The sequence below is a fragment of the Pyxicephalus adspersus genome, chromosome 9 (assembly GCF_032062135.1).
Source record: "Pyxicephalus adspersus chromosome 9, UCB_Pads_2.0, whole genome shotgun sequence".
NCBI lineage: Eukaryota > Metazoa > Chordata > Amphibia > Anura > Pyxicephalidae > Pyxicephalus > Pyxicephalus adspersus.
Window position 1 is genome coordinate 27403583 of NC_092866.1, and position 18501 is coordinate 27422083.

General features: G+C 36.6%; 1 protein-coding gene across 5 annotated transcripts in view; it reads left to right on the forward strand.

The window, feature by feature from the left end:
- RIPOR1 (RHO family interacting cell polarization regulator 1) overlaps nt 1-18140 on the forward strand; it is a 299897-nt gene extending 281757 nt beyond the window's left edge. For all 5 annotated transcript variants that reach the window (XM_072422972.1, XM_072422976.1, XM_072422973.1 and 2 more), the window contains one exon: nt 17115-18140. In XM_072422972.1, the coding sequence (XP_072279073.1) occupies nt 17115-17212 (98 nt within the window). In that variant the 3' untranslated portion in view covers nt 17213-18140. The remainder of the gene's footprint in view (nt 1-17114) is intronic.
- The last annotated feature ends 361 nt before the right edge of the window (nt 18141-18501 follow it).

Consider the following 18501-nt stretch of genomic DNA (forward strand, 5'->3'; position numbering starts at 1 on the left):
AGGAAGGGGTAACTGTACCATCTAAATGCAGTCTTGAAGTTTTGTGAATGAGCAAGAATATATTTGGGGCACCACAGCACAGTGCTGACAATACCCTGATGTTCATTGACATGGAAGTGGCCCCCGGGGTTCCTAACATGCAAACTCAATTTGGGAACCCAAAGCAGAGTAGGAATCAGGATATTTGTGACGGATATTTGTTTGAATATATTAGCAAAGTGTAAAAATTAATGGTTTTACCCATTTTTCAATAATTATGTCAATGAAAATATCTGGCAATTTACCAAGAGAAAATTCAAGGGAAAGGAAGTATCAATGAATGAAATACTACAATGGATTCCCCTAAAATAGGAAACTGGACAGAACATACATACTTTGAGGTGGCAACCACAAAAATGACCTACTTGGGTATCTAAATTAGTAAACTCCCATCATCTGTTTACACGTTTAAATACCCGCCTTTAATACAGAAACTACAACAACTTACTTGCCTTTGTCGCTGATTGGTAGACGTCATCTTCCTAAGATGGTAATGTTCTCTTGGCTAATATACCACCTACAAACTATCCCCATACTCTTAGTATCACCCAGTGATGTTAAACTGAATAAAATGTTTACTACATTATTTTGGCAAGGCAATTGCCTACACATTTCCATTCAAAAACTATTCTTACTAAATCGTAGGGAAGGATTTTTCCAAACCTAAGGTTCTACAGTTTAGCTAGTTCAACTAGACACATAGTGGATTGGCTTAAAAAATTCACCTGCTCAAATTATTCAGTAGAACAGGAGAGTGTCACCCCATGGGATATTGGAGCACTGCTACACTGTATTATATCTCAGCTACCAGGTAAATAAATTTAATATGGGTTACTAAACAGTTTGAAACGCTAATAATAATGAAACCTGAAAGGAGACACAATTTGAAATTATGCATGGGGCCTACAAGATGTTTGGAAAACAACAAGAATCCAACTCAGTGCCCCATCTGCAAATGTGATCAGCATATTATTAAATCATTTACAGTCATGTACATACATGTCTGCATTCTAGCAACAAGTTATAATATTTATACACAATGTGACAAGGTGTTAATCCCCCCCTAAACCCCCTGCTTTGTTTATTCGGTTTTTGAGAAAATCCTTCTGCCCATCCTATACACCAAGGAAGAGGGACTGGATTACCCTGTGTCTGTTGGCAGCAAGAAGAGCCATTATGTCAAATTGGGGTCAATCGCAACCTATTACAAATACACTTATTGCCTTAAAAACACTTTTTCACAGACAAATATTTGAGACCAGACTTGTGATAAGTTAGTCACTAAGTAATTTTCCAGATCCATTCATACAACATGTGTACCCTGTAGGTAAGCCATTTACCAAACTTTTAAACATTTAACTTTTTAAACACCAGTACTCACCAGATGCCAATCACCCAATCTAACTCCACGCCCTGCTAAGCTAGTTGCACCATCCCAATACACGTTTGCCCCCCAGGACTTTAGTGTGCAAATGATGGTGTCTGTGGAGAACTGGAGTCCACCAAGCAGGACAAGGTAGTAACATTCTCAGGTCCAGATAACAGGCAGAGTTGGCAACAACTAATCAAACAGAAAATTACACCACCAGCAGATTAGACTAGCTAAATGCTACAACAGCGACTGGTGCCTGGCTACAGAGCAAAGGACAGACAGATGATTGGTTGATCCTTTTTGCTGCTGTAAGAGACATCAGAGGGAAAAAACAGGGCACGCTGGACTGCGGTGGTTTACAGCGCAGGATCGCCAGCCAGAAATGCGTCTCCTAACAAGTATATTCTAAATATCACGAGCCAAAATTACTGAATTCAATTTAAATCAGGTAGAGGTTAAATTGTTTTTGTTGATAGAGATTCTATTTTTATGTATCCTTTTGTAAACTGAGATTAAAGAAAGTAAGAGGGTTCAGTGACAATATTGTAAAGAAGAATGCTTTATTAATAAAAATATATGTATGATTAGGCATATACGTAATTCAGAGTAAAATGGAAACCAAGGGTTTTCTTTAGCATGTAGCACAACCAAATTACTGTACGTTAATATTTAGTTAAGTCCATAAATGACATCCAAAGAAAATGGTCACAGCCGTCTTTTAACTCAACGCATTTTGCCTACAAGCTTGGCTTCCTCAGGGGTATTGTGGGTCTTGTGAGGCACAGATGTCAGGAAGGACATATGTATTCATTGAAACCCAAATAAAGCAGGGTCAAAAACTACCTAAGCAAGTGGTTGAATACAAAGTATGACAGTAAGGTGTGTGCTGTCTCAATGAAGCTGAGACAACCCTTTTATATAAAGTAAACATATTCTTTTTTTTTTTCTGCAACCCCGTCCCATTCTGTTCAAGACTGAATGGAAGCGCAGAGCCTCCTAGGATACCTACGTCACGCATCCCAGGATCGCGGGCATGCGCAGAAAGGACATTTTCCTACATTACAAGGAAAGAAATGTGGATCTCACATATGCGCAGTGAGATTGGCACTCTTTTTTTCCCCTTTATGGTGCGGGACCTGATCAAGGACTTCCTCAGTGGGATCAAGGGATCTGCGAAATTAAAGAGAGTGGGATTTTTTTTATTTTCAGTTTAGTTCTGCTTTAATTGGACTGGGTGTTTAGGCAAAGACTGTGATTTTTTTTAATCAAAGCTATACATATTTATTATGCTCTACATATAGTATATGTAGTAATATATACTATACTCAGGCTATTTCTCACCCAGTCGAGTGCCAGATTTAATATTTTTATTTAGATAGAGTCAAACACTGATCTTAGATTATATCCATTTCAGCAGATCATGGAGTAAAGTAGGATAAAGTAAAAAATAAAATGGAACAGTATAAAAATCAATAATACACTAAAGTTACAACTTATGACATATAGCAGGTGGACTAAATATTCAATAGTCTATTGTCAGGTGACATATAGTCACAAAGTTAGGTTGAAAAAAGTGTATTATGTTCAACCACTAGGGAAATAAACATATTCTTTATAAAAACACTATAGACATAGTTGATCCAGAGGAAGGCAAAAAACTAGTTCAATTTGCTCTAACGGAAAAAAAAAATTACTTCCTAATCCTGTAAAGCAATCAGATGTTCCCTGGATCAACAGTCTCTGTTATCTTTACTTTAATACCCAGTTAAATTATGTTCTTCTAGAAAAGCATCCAGCTTTTCCTTTAAGCAATCTACAGTACTTGCTAAAACTACTTTCTGAGGGAGCCTATTCCATTTCCTTATGCGAAGAATAAATGTATTTTCCTCCAGATGCAAACTGTGACCCCTTGTACTTTGTAATGACTTTAAAGTGAATCACTGGAAAGAGAGTTCTCTATATGGACCATTTATATATTTAAAATGTAAAAAAGAACAAAGGGGTTTTGTTTAAGGCCAAAGTTATTTATATGGAGAAACATGGTTACAAAATTACAATGTGGAAATCATAAAGCAAAATAATTACGTGAGGTATACATACAATAGGTACAAATTTCAACGAATTGGTACTGTGTAGAACATAGGTAGCTGGTGATTACATAATAGGGTAATATCAATTCACAGATATGTGTTGTGAACAAGATCACCAATATAACTAGACTTAGAACTCCTAGTGTATTTTGGAGTATTGACTGGATTATTTGAAGGAGAGGTCCTTCCTCATTGGTGTTAGGGAGACCATAAGCGTACTACAATGTAAGCAAAATAAATAGTCATGAAAAAAAGTATTTTGATTGTACCAATTTGTTGAAATTTGTTCCTATTGTATGTATAGCTCATATGATTACTTTGCTTCATGAATTTCACAATGTAATTTTGTAACTAACTTTATGTATATAAATAAGTTTACTTTGGCCACACACAAAACCTCTTTTTTCTTTTTTTGCACTTTGACTATTAGGAGGCTGTCCTTTGATCCGGTTAGCTAAAAGGAAGTACCATAACCTACCCCTATCTATCCATTTATATATTTATACAAGGTGATTATTTGCCCCTTAAATGCTCAAAGCAGAATAAATTCAGTTCAGCTAATCTCTCATCATAGAAGTATAAATAATGTGGCACCATATAGTCGGGGTTTTCTCAATATATTAATTATGCCACCATAGCATTGAATAAAATTTCACAGTTTATTTATTCCACACATAGCAAAATTCAAACATATACAGTACATAAATATAGACATATAAAACAGGTTGAAGTATAGCATTTTACAGACTGGTAAGTATACAATTTCATATCATTATATAGATTGTTGTTACATAAGGTATTGTAGTTTAATATGGTAACATTATATCACAGAGACATCTCTGCTTCTTCAGACCAAAAAACTATCATTCAATCCCCAAATTGGAGTGAAAAAAGTTATCCTAGAATAAAGTACACAATAGATTAGGTATGAGCTATATATAAAGGTTTTTTTTCACACAAGCAAACATGTACCACTTACTATATATCACCATACAAGAAATAGATACTGTCTATTTCTTATATACTAGCTGTAAAAGTACTTCAGTAAAGCTACGTACACAGGTTCAATTTTTCTTGCCCGTTAATCGACTCAGGGTGAATATCGGGCAAGAATCTTGCGTGTGTACAGCCTGCGTCGTTTATCGTCCATGAATCCGCCAGGACGGACGGACGATGAACGACAAGCGATCCTAATGTCAGTGAAGGGGGAGAGCGCGCAGCAGGGTGCCACTCCGTCGCTCTCCCCCTCCCCTCTCCATAGAGCAGAACAGCGCTGTATGTACAGCACTCGTTCATGCATCGTGCGGTTCTTATGGTTGGAAAGGATCGTGAAAGATCCTTTCCAATGACAAGAATTGCACGTTTGTATGCAGCTTAAGTTCCATTACATAGTAGCCATGCCTCATCCTAAAATTGCATTATTTATTTGAACTCACCTGCAAACACAGGACTTCCCTGTATCTGTGTCTCATCCTGCAAAAACAGGGTGTGTGTGCTGAAATTTTGTTCCTCAGTATAGTGTAGAACCAAGAAAAAGGGTTCCATATACAAGTCGATTTTGTTATATAATTCTGAACAGATGTTCAAATAATTTTGTTTATCATGGTCAGTTCAAAAATTGCAGGAATCACAGTGGGGGTATCATTTCAAGGAACAAAAACCCCATAACATATTTACAATGTTGAAATCACATTAATATATATATATATATATATATTTACTATATATTATAAATATATTAATTCCATTGTCTCCATTACACATATTAGAATTTTTTTTTGTCGCTCATTGTATCAATTTATTGTAATCTATTGGACACTACCAAATATGTCAGCGAACAAATACTCATGAATATAAATAACAATGAACATGTATATAGTAATTGGAGACTTTCTGATGGTATAATGAATATACCAAGGAAAGAAAAAAGGGTTTTAGTGTCTATCAAAATAGAAAGAAAAAAAACCTCTATATTTGTATTCATAAAAATTATTTGAAGCTCATTTAGACCCAGATATCTGTTAGTTTTCAATGTAAAAATCAATCTGGATTCCCTCTGTACTAGTATCTCAAAATTACCACATCTAGGGTTAGGCTGTACTTTGTTCCAATGTCATAAATTAAACAAGATTCTTCTCTTTAGTGAGTGAAAATTCTTTCCCACATAGAAAGCACCACACTCACTTGTAAGAAGATAAACAATCCCTGTCGAGTTACAGTCAGTGTGCTTCCGCTGTTTATATGTAAATTTACGTTGGAAGTTTACAGGAAGTTTATTAGTATTTTATTATATATATATATATATATATTATATATATATATATATATATATATATATATATTTGCACTGATTGCATCTGCCACATGCTAATGTGCCATATTCCTGTAGACTCAATGATCCCACCCCAGATTTTTGATTTAATGTATAATCTAATTTAATATAATTTATTGTAGAAGGAAACAGCCTTTTTATAGGAAAGTTTGTTGTCCTATTGATGTATTTATGTACTATAATGTCCTGCAAAAGGATATGCCAATCTTTTGATAAAATATCCTGTAATGTATGATGTTTATTATAGGATGTAATCAGGGGATCTTTTTGACCATCTTCATTGATTGCATCTTTCAAGTTACCCTCTTTGTTTTTAGCTAGATCAAAGAGAAAATCAGTTCTTTTTTGGGATAATGCTTTATTATAGGCCCTTTTCAGATATTTTGAGAGTACCCTCTGTTCTAAACTTTTTACCTTGTATTCTGAATTCTGACTTATCAGAACAAAGTTTGGTGTTATCTGCAAACACAGAAATAATACTTTTAATCCCAAACTCTATATCATTTATAAAGATGTTAAACAGTAAAGGTCCCAACACTGAACCCTGGGGTACACCACTAATAACCGATGCTTTGTACAGGGCCAGGTTTATGTATCAATCTCTGCAGTCAATTTCTCTGTAAATACAAGAAAGTACTTTCCTAGCTTTAGATATTGCAGCTTGACATTGCGTGCTATTATTAAGTCTATGGTCTACCCCCAAATCCTTTTCCATTTTTAACTCCCCCTAATGTATTCCCCCTAGACAGTATGAAGCATACATGTTATTAGCTCCCAAGTGCATACCATTACATTTATCTATATTAAATGTCATTTGTCACTTGGCTGCGCAATCAAACAGTACATCCAAGTTTGCTTGTAGACATCCTGTATGGACATAATTCCATTACATACATACATATATTACATATATGACATATATTACAATTTACATTACATCTGCAAACACAGAAATGGTACTTTTAATCCCAAACTCTATATCATTTATAAAGTTGTTAAACAGTAAAGGTCCCAACACTGAACCCTGGGGTACGCAACTAATTACTTTAGACCATTCAGAGTATGAATCATTACACTAATTACAACTCTCTGAATGCGGTCTTTAAGCCAGTTCTCTATCCGTTTACAGATTGACTTTTCTAAACCTATTGACCCTAACATATTAACCGTCTGTGGGGTACAGTGTCAAATGCTTTAGCAAAGTCCAAGTACACTATATTACCTGCTATTCCACTGTCTAACTGTTTACTTACTTCCTCATAAGAAGAGAGTAAATTTGTTGACAACTACGGTCTTTCTTGAAACCAGGCTGACTTATCACTTATAAGAATATTTTCTAGCAGAAACTTCTCTATGTGGTTCTTTATCAAACTCTCTAGGACCTTTCCAACTATGATTGTTAAACTAACCCTTTTTAAAGATAGAAACCCCATTGGCCTTATGCCAAAACATTGGTAACATGCCAGTGACTAAAGAGTCTCTAAAAATTAGAAATAATGGCTTTGAAATAACTGAGCTTAGCTCTTTGAGGGCAAGTAGATGTAATCCATCAGGTCCTGGCGCTTTGTCAACCTTCATTTTTCCCAGTTGTTTCTCAGTCATATGAATTGTAAACCATTGCGACTCATTTAAGGCAGTGACATTGCTATTATGAATTTGGACTTGAGCTCTGTTATTTTCCTTTGTGTACACAGGGCTAAAAAAAGTGTTTAGTAGATCTGCCTTTTCTTTATCCCCAGTTACCAACCCAGCGACATCCTTTAAGGAGCCTACATGCTCAGATCTGATCATTTTGCTATTAATATATTTTTTTTAATTTTGGGGGCAAGTTTGACTTACTTTTGCACACTTTTTGCACATTTTATCTCCTTTTTACATCTTTTGCTATATTCTTTAAAGTTTTCAAATGATAAAGGTGATCCTTCATTTTTTCATTTTTGGAATGCCCTTTTCTTGTTCCTTACGGCTTTTTTAATATCACCTGTGAGCCACAGCTGTTTTGATTTTAGCCTCTTAAACTTATTACTCATTAGAATATATATTTTAGTGTGCTTTTTTAGAACAGACTGAAAACATTCCCATTTCTGTTCAGTATTCTTTGAGGACAATATTGTCTCCCAGTCCAAGTCACAGAGAGACACCCTTAATTATGGAAAATTTGCTCTATTAAAATTAAATGTTTTTATCTTTCCTGTTTTTGCTTCCTGTTTACAGCTTACATTAAATCATTACAGCTTACAATTAAATCATATTATGGTCACTGCTACCCATATTCTCTTTTATATGCACATTTGTGATAAGCTCGGTATTGTTAGAAAGAACTAGGTCCAGCAGAGTATCATTTCTAGTTGGGGCTTCTATAAACTGTACCATAAAAATATCTTGTATTACATTCATAAATTTCCTCCCTTTTGCTGTAGTGCCATTACTCCAGTCAATGTCAGGGTAGTTGAAATCTCCCATGATTAAAACACTTTACTTTTTTCTGCTTTTTCTATCAGTGCTAGTAATTAATACTCTATTTCTTTCTTAGCACTGGGGAGCCTATAGCAGACTCCAATAATAAATTGTATGTTATTCAACCACACATTCAACTCCACCCATAATGCCTCAACCTCATTGCTTGTTCCATCCGCAATTTCCTCTTTCACATTCGCTTTCAGATCACTTCTCACATACAGACAGACACCACCACCCTTTTGTTTGACTCCTAGGAATATTGACAGTCCAGTCATGCGAAGAACAAAGCCAGGATTCAGCAATGCCAGCTAAGTCATAATTCTCCTCACTTATTAAGGCTTCCAACTCCCCTATCTTGTTTGCTAGACTTCTAGCATTGGTAAACAGGCTCCTTAACCTCCGTAGCGGTACATTTCTTTCCGATTTTATGTCTAAAAGCGGTACATTGTTTTTCATGAAAATTTATTTTACAGTATAATATAATAGTATGAGTATAATAAAGTTTGAAACACAAAATCATGTAAAAATATGAAATTGAATAAATTAAAAAATATATATTTTTTTGTTTACATTTTTTGAAATTTAAAAAAAAAAGAATATTATAGTCATACTATTATATATACTGGTAAAATAAATGTTCTTGAAAACAATGTACTGCTTTTACTTTTTTCTACTCCGAGTCACACTCGGGGTTACCGCTAGGGAGGTTAAACCATTTCTGCATTTACCATCATTGTTTTCCAAATCATTTTGTTTTTCAGTACAACTAGTACTGCACAATCCAATGTTTGTTTGTAACATGGGAAGCTCCCTACAATTATCCATAACCCTCCCCCCCAACTATCCCCAATCCACCCTCCACTACTGTCTAACCCCTGACTAACCTTTCTTGGAGGTCCTTTTCTTCAACTTGAAACCTAGTTCCCTAAACTGATTTTTAAGGAACCCCCATCTTCCATCTATATTGTCATTGGTTACAACGTGGACAAAAACAGCTGGGTCCTGTCCAGCCCCTCCCAGTAACTTGTCCACTTGGTCCACCACATGCCGAATCCTGGCCCCAGGGAGACAGCAAACTATTTGGTAGAATCGACCTGGGTGACAAACTATTCTATCCGTCCTCTTGATCATAAAATCCTCTATAACTACCAATTGTCTTTTCCTTCCTGCTTTTCCCTCCCCACCACTACTAGATGTGCTGCTCTCCCCGCTGTTAGGGGTAGCAATAACATCTAGAGTTGCCCCCACTGGGTCTGCCACCTGCACATTTTCACATAACTTTGCAAACAAATTGGGGTGCTCGAACACAGGGCTGGCCTTCCTTTTCTGGGAGCCACTACCACTCCCTCTAGTTACATTAACCCAACTCCCTATATGTTCACCCTAAATAACCTCTCCACCCTCCACATGTAAGCCATTATCTACCTGTTCAGTGAGCAGGAGACCCCTCTCAAGGTGATCCAGTGATTTCAGTGTTTCAATGCGTTTCTCCAGCTCTCCAATGTGAGATACCAGAAAGGCGACTTGCTCACATTTGTCACAGTGGTATTAACCCGGGAGCTGTTGCTCTTTTTGTGCATACATGTGGCAGACTGTGCACTGAACCAAACCGTCCACCTTGCTACCACTCATTCTCTCATTCTCCCAGTTACAATGTTGGTTTACAAGGAGTTATAAAAGTTTATCTACAGTTTGTGGTTACAAGGATTTTATTCCTTTTGTTTTCAAACTCCTGTTTTTTCTAAGTCCACTTGATTAACAATCCATTTAATTCACCAGCCAAGTGTGAGCAAGCTCAAGGTGAGTCTACCAGAAACTTAAATCACCTGTGAAGCCTTGACCGCTCCCCCTTAGAGGTCAGCAAGGAAAAAAAAGCTATTTAAAACAAAAACGGACAATCAATCAAACACAACCCAACAGTCAAACTTCCAAATGCACAATATCAGAGTCCTTTTTTTCTAACTCCACTTGATTAACAATCCCCTTGTTTTACCAGCCAAATGTGAGTTGTTTTGGTGGATTTGATAGTGGTTTCTTTGTAAGACATGTTGTCTATAGGCCCATATGGGGTAATGGTTCTTTTTAAGGGCTTTTTTCAGGGGTTTAGGGTCCATGCATATTCTTCATTTGTCTGATGGGTTCCTTAATTATTATCTGCTTATCCAGTCTGTGCTTTTGTGTGCTGGTGCTGTAATATGTTGTCTGGAGATCCTTTAGCTCATCTTTGATCACTTGAATTAAAGATACAGATACTCTGTCTTGATGTCTGGGAGACATGAAGAGACAGAATGTTGTATGACTGCATTTTTCCATAGCCTTTCTAGAGCCTGAACTGTCAACAGACCATTTATTACAAGAATGTGGAGAGCACAGCATCCCAGTACCCAGTACTCTCCAAGAATTCCTGAATACCTTGGCACCTACTGTATATGTCATTCAGAACATCTCCTTTTTCACTTGGGGCTACTAAAGAATATAAAGGCCTTGGTGCCTCCTGGATTGTCTGAACCATCTGCATAGTTAATTGGACAAACTGTTAGAAATCCATAGCATGCCCTCTTCCTGAGCAGAGGTTATTGAAGTGTCATTCAACACCTACTGTAAGGCGGCAACCTAGGCTTCTGCTCACACATTGTCATTATTGCATAGAACTGGCAACCTTAACTGCTGTTAGTTTTGGTCATAAAAGGTCTGTCTACTGGTTCCCTTGTGAGCTTTAATTATTTTTGAACTTCCCTCCCTTTATGTGCTGACATGGAGTTGTCAGGAAAATTTATTACCATAATTTTCTATTCCTGATAAGCTCCATGTCAGCTTTGAGGGGGACTAGTTATTGAACGCTAGCTGTGTGGTGCTAAGAGTGGGAGTAGAAAGCGATTAACTCATCATGTGTTTATTAGGAAAGGAAATTTACGGTAATGCATTTTCCTTTTACTCTCATTTTGTCTCCAAGTACCTTGAGTTTCTCTCTTCATTTCTCAGCGAGATGTTTCCTTGCCTTCTCTAAGCATTATTAATCTGTTTTTCTCCAAGCTCCATCCCCTGCCCATAGAGTTTTTAACCACCTCTATGTCAAATCTAAAAAAAATTTTTTTTCTTCTCAGGCTCTGCAAAACACTCATTTATGATGAATTAATGAATAACTGGTCAAATAAATATCAGTGTCCCTACAGCTAGAGCTTTGTAGTTTTTAGTCGTGTGGTTATAAGCTACAGAGAAAGAGGGAGACAGGGAAAGAGAAATTAGCAGAACTTGGAGTGAAAGAAAATCAAGGAGCTTGTGATTGGCATGAAAAGAGACAGGAGCATACTGAATATTGAAAGAGTTTTGAGAGAGACAGTGGAGTTAATTTTTTAGTTTAGTAGTCTCATAAAAGGGAAGAAAGAGGCAGAAGGGGTTTTATGTGTGGCCAAAAGTAAAGAAAAAAATAATGATCACATGGATTACATAAAACAATTACTAATACATCTTAGTAATCTATGGTAGAAGTACCAGCATGATTAGTATTAGTACACATTACATCCATCGAGGCAACAGTTTCAAAACAGTAAAGTACATTTAGGATATAAATATAGGAGCATCCCTTCCCACATATGTATGCTTAGAATGTCATGCCTGGACATAGAGTTACTGATTGGAAATCATAAGTAAAAATGTCAAGAATCAGTAATGATAGATACACAGCATGTGAACATAATATACATAAATGTTTCTCATGGGTTTAGAAATAAGGTTTTGTTAAGTTAATGTTTATTAGTGAAGTGTTCTTTGATTTTCTGTTTGTATATAATCAAAAATGTTATTCTGCTACAGTTGTGAAAAGAAACAATGTATTACCTAAGTGGGAATGTCTTAAAGGGCATTTACCAAAACACTAAATTTATGTGCTAAAGATGGGTAGAAAAGAATATTCTGTATAAAAGAAAAATGAGTACTTGCATGTAGTGTTTGAGCCAGTGAAGGAGTATTGAGGTATAGGAGAAGCGTTGATCCAAATAGTTATGTGATCACTAGTTATTGATAGAAAAGGCTAAATTAACAAATATCATAGATGTTGTTATTAAAATGAATAAGATATTTTAAATAAATGGGTTATAGGGGGTAAAAGGAGAAGGAGCCAATTAAGTGTTGTTAAAAGGTTGTGATATACATAACATTATACATAAATAGATACCTCAATGATTCCAAAAATACAGGGTCAAATTTTAGTATACATAGCAGAATATCTCAATTATCCGATTATGGTGGTAACAGCATATGGGGAAGCATACGGGTAAAACATATGTCCAAAAAGAGGCATATACATATACATATCTATATGATGAATAAATAAATGTAAATTTTTCACCAATGTTCTAAGGCCAAAAATCGAATAGCATTCATGTCATAGTTCTGTCTCGTACCCACATGATAGCCAATAGGGGTCATAACCCCACCGTGGGTAATTGAGTGCACATACTTATATAATATTTTTCATAGCATTATTTTTGTCTTGCCAATATGGAATGCTCCACATTGCAATTATTCATGTAAATGAATGTTGTTTCACATGTTAATAAAATGTTTAGGAAGATGAATCTTTCTATTGGGTAACACAGTACATTCAGCTTCTTGTATACAAAGACATTGTGGGCAGTGGCATGTTATGTGGTATGTTCCTCTGGTGGAATATCTTGGAGTTGTTTCTGGGCATAAATGACTTCTAACTAATTTGTCGATGACGATGGAGCTTTTTTGTGGACAATGCCAGGAGTATCATTAATGAATATCTTAATTGCGGGGTCTAAGCGTAAAATATTCCAATGTTTTAGGAGTATCTATCGAAATATTTTTTGGTGGTCAATATATTGTGTAAGGATTCGCATGGTATTCTCTTGCAAATTCTTTGGAGAATAAGAAAGAAGCTGATGTCTGTCTATCTGTTTGACACGTAGATAGCTTCTTTTTAAAAGTTTCTTTGAATAACCTCTCTGTAAGAGACTTTCTTGTAGAGCCCTAAATACTGGCTATATGGTATGCTATGTATGAGTGATTGAGGATGGAAACTTCTCGCATGGAGGATGGTATTGCCTGCTGTTTCTTTTCAAAAAGTGTACAGGAGATGGTTAGTTCTGGGTGTATACATAGGCTTAACTTGAGAAAGAGAATGGTATTGGTGTCTAACTTCATAGTAAACTTCAGAATAAAGTAATTGGTTTGAAGCAGTTGAAAAAAAGTCCTTTAGGAAAGTGATTGAACCAGTCCAAAGAGTTAGGACATCCACAAAAATATACCACAAAAATATACATTTTTGGTATTCAAATAGGGTAGGGTTCAGAAAAAGTTATTTTTTCCCATCTATCCAAATAAATATTTGCATAAGAGGGGGCACATTTAGTCCTCATTGTGACACCCTGTGTTTGTAAGTACATCTGATTGTCAAAGGTAAGGTAATTGCGTGTCAGGATAAATTGTAACAGAGAAATAATGAATTCCACTTGTGTTATTAATAAATGAGCATATTCATTGAGAGCTTCAAAGAATGACTGGACACCTTTATCATGGGGTATGCTGCTATAAAGTGTTTCAATAATAATGGAAATAAGTATTGGTATTAACAGAGACTTTCAGATCATTGGTGGTGAGTAATTCTATGGTGTCCTTCAGCTAAGAAGGGTGTTCTGTTACCAAGGGTCTGAGAATTGGTCAACTAGATCAGTGGTCACCAACCTTTTCTGACCCACTAAATTTACCGCCTCCAGACCACGCATGCGCAGGGAGCCGTGTGTCACTTAAAGGGGAAGAAACTTCCCCTGAGTGGCGTCATGATGCCAGAACCCGCCCACTCTCCCATCGCAGAATCAGAGACACAACCCACCCACCGCCCTGAGCCTACAGCATTTAAAAGTATTCAGTTTCATTCCTGAAGATTCATTCCTGAAGATTCAATGCAAACAACGTTCAAAACAATTCAAAAACAATGTGAAAGTACTTTGAAGATGAAGATCCAGAGTTTGGCCATTTACAACAATGTCATCCAGATAACACTGTACACCAGGTACATTACTGAGAATTAAAGACATCAGTCTTTGAAAACAACTAGGTGCAGAAGCTAGGCCGTAAGGTACACTTTCGAAACGGAACAAACCTTCATGAGTAATAAATGCAGTGATATCTCTACTTTGCTCATCCAGCAAAACTTGATGATATGCGCATTGAAGATCCAAAGTAGAAAAGAAGTTAGCTCCTCTGAGTTCTGAAAACACTTTCTCAAAATGTGACAAGGGGTGACTATCAATAATAACAGCTTTATTTGGTTTACGAAGGTCAATACACAGTCTTATACCTCCTGTTTTCTTCATAGTCATCACAATTGGAGAAACCTATTCCGATGCATCAATTTTCTCAGTCACGTCTTGCTCTAGTATTTTTTTTGTTCTTGTGTACAAAGTTCTTTGCACAGCCCAATGCATTGTCAGTAAGTGATGAAACACTGGACACTGGTTGCTGGTTAGAATATGAAGCTGTTGTGATAGGGCCATCCATACTAATTGTAGATTAAATGCAGTGAAAAGAACTCTGCCCAGTATAGCTGAGCCTTTCTTTACAATGAAGAATTCAGCTTGCACACTAGTTGATTGAAATGTAACAGTTACTGACAGGCAACCAAGCACAGGAATAGGGTCTCTTAGATAACTCACCAGCTTCAAAGTAGGCACAGTATGATGTATTTGCAAAGTACCGGAAGTAGATATCCTTAGGTAGCATAGAAACAGCAGAACCTGTATCAAGCATCAGGGTAATAGAATGGTTTTGATTAGTAAAAGCAATACTAACAGTGCATAAACGTTTATACGGACTGAAAACATCACTTTTATCCACACCTAAGACAGTAACCTTTTGGAGAAGCAACTTCCTGAACCTGTCTAGCAGTAAAATTACAGCAGATGTTTGCAAAGTGTCCGATTTTCTTAAATTTGCAGCATTGTGCCTCTTTGCAAGGCATGAAACATAATTAGCCATGTTCTGTGCAGAACCACACCTGATGAACTTTTTGTTTTGTGTATGTACAGCTCTGCGCTGCAGTTCAGACATATTACTTGTCACATCCTTGTATTGAGCCTGAGTGTATGTTTCAGGAGAAGTAGATTCTGAATTCACAGCCTGTACAGTAGTGTTGGTGTTCAAATTTGTGTTCGACCCGAATGTTGCTGTTCGGATTCGGATAGACACAACTCAAAAAACATGGGATTGGACTTGATGTTGGTGTTCAAAATTCTGTGAAAAAAAATTTAATAAAAAAAGAGGCTCTAATGTTAAAGTAAATTATTGAATGTGTGTGATTTGTGTAACTAACTTTTATTTTTTTACAGGTTATCCCACAATGACAGGATGATTCCCACAGCTGCACAGCCGTGGGAATCCTCCTGTCGAAGTGGGTTCCCTAGGCACTAGAAGTTAAATGAGGACAAGTCTCCCCATTCATCACCTTTAGTGCTCTGTGATTAGCTGAGGAAAGTTAAACTCTGATGACAGCTCAAGCGTCATCATGATTTTCTTTACCCCAGCCAATCACAGAGCCCTAGAGGTGAATGACTAGGGAGACTTGTCCCCATTTAGCCTCTAGTGCCTGGGGATCTGATGGGACTCCTGTGTTCTTGGATGGAGAATCTTTATCCAAGAACACATACTATAGTTACGCAAGGGCTGCAAGAGCAGCTTCACTCCTCTGGTTGCTCTTCCAGCCCTAGCGGAACTGTACGTGACTCCACGCCCCATGACACTGACAGGATGATTTCCACGGCTGCACAGCAGTTCTGTACACAAATCAGTTGCAGTTCTACACAGTCCTGAAAAAATTTTTCCCCTATTGACTTTAATGGTGTTCCAGTTCAAAGTTCAATCACCCGAACAATATCCTCCTATTCGATCGAATAGCTGTCGAATCAAATAGTGAGATATTCCACCAACAGTAGTCGCCTGGCTGATGATTTTTGTCTCTGCCACAGCAGTTTCACTGTGACTTGAAATTGTAATAGCCTTTGCAAGGGTTGAATCCTGTTCCATTCAGGGTTGAAGACACGACGTTCGAGGTCAACCTTCTGGGAGTCTGGTAGCTGCACATTGCTTCTGCTCTTTAGGCATGGTAATTGGGGTTACTGTGCGGGAATTCCATAGTATTGCGGGAACTCGCAATAATGCGACAATTCAATTAGGCTGGATCCAACAATAAATAGCTAAGGGGGCATTAGGCCAGACTGGAATACTGGCTAGGCCATATCCGGCCTAAAGGCCAGAGTTTGCCTACCTCTGGTGTAGAACATACACTGTCCTTCTGCTCCCAGGCAGTGAATAAGCTAAGCACGTTTTCTAGCATAAGGTAAGGACTTCTGATTAGCAGCAAGTATGTAATTCTTACCCGGGTGTGGAAGAAAAGCCAGGTATTTTTACAGGATTCACCAAATACATACATGAGCAGTGTCTGTAGTATCTTCAGAGCAGAGCAGGGCAGGAACCAGCAACAACAGCCATATAGATTGTCTTAAGGAGTAAACAACCAGAACAGTGACATCTAAAGGCAAGATGGATGAACACCACACAAAATTAACCTGATCATAACAGGTTGTTGTGTAGTAAATGAAATATGTAGCTTTACACTATACATTGTGTCTTGTTTGATCAAATGATGTTTCACAAAGTGAAGAGCTTTACTGCATATGCTCCAGAAGGGACAGAAGCCACTAGGATGAGGCTAAACTAAAAAATGTAAAGTTACTTAGTCGTAAAGAATTGTATGCTTTTGTTTTCAATTTTTTGTGTTTTTGTTTTCTTTTAATTATAGGAGAAGATGGTAAGATTGCATGCCGACACCTAGAAGAAACTTTGGAGAGTCTGCCTCGAATTTTTGCCCCTGGAGCCATGGCTAGCACAGCATTCTGAAGTTAAAAAGAAAACTGAAGCAAAGGCTGCCACCTTTTCTTGGAAAATACTTCTTACAGAGTTTTCCTTCTAAATAAGAAAGACAATAAATTCTATTTATACTAGTCAGATTACTATCCTAATCACAGCAGGCTTGTGTTTTGAGAACTTGAGGATTACTGTGGAATTCCAGGGCATTTGAAAAATGTTACTAACGAACTGTAGTTTAGTTCAGACAAACAAAACTACTAACACTTCTACATTATATTTAAATAAAAAATGTACCCAATTACCATAATACTGTAATAAAGTGCCTTGGTATTATTCACCATTATTAGTATTATTATTATTAGCCAGTATTTATACGTCCATAGTCATGTCAAGGAGGGTAGACTGGCAGTAATCAAATGTTAAGTACAGGACATGGCTGTAGGGCACAGGAAAACAGGGAGCCCTAGACTGTTCCCTAAAGAAGAAACCTAAGGGATAAGACCTAAAGAATTATTCACTGTACTGGTAAAGAAGAGAGAGAAAGAGAGAGAATGTATGGCTAAACACTTTGAATTGTATTTTATTCAAATAAAAATACATGAATGTAAACAAAGGCACAGTTACATCATCTTGTATTGAAACATTTCGATATCTCAACATCCATTAGCAACATGTAGTTGAAATAGTGCAGCTAGTCAGATAATCGCTATGAAGGTGAAAAAAATTGGTCATTAAATGTCTTAAATGTAACCCGATGCGTTTCTCCTAGCGGCTTTCTCAGGGGTGTATTAGACACAGGTTCTTAATATTTGAATATATAGAGAAAAGTTACCCATAGTACATTACAGTATAATACAATATAACATGGTTTAAAATCACAAATATAAATAGCATATATATAATATGATGCTGTACAATCAAAGGTTCATGTATTTAAATAAAATATACATTAACAATATCCTATGTGGTGCGTGTATTCCATTGATCATGAAGAATATGAATGATTGGTTTAGATAAACGTATAATGATCTAATGAAAATTTAATGTAATGAAGCTTAATAATTTGTCATAAAAGTATATATTGCAATTTAGATACATATTGGTAGAAATTCTTGAGTGAAAAATATTATTTAAGTGGTATTTACATACTGCCAGGTAATTATCAAGGAGTGTAGTGTGGAAAGGTAGGGTTTTTGTGCAGCAACAAATGTTATATTGTTAAAAATGATCATATAAAATTCTAGTGTACATGAGATTGGTTATACAGTGCTTTGCTCGGTCTTTCCCCTTGATCAGTAAGAGAAAATTTATTACTTAGC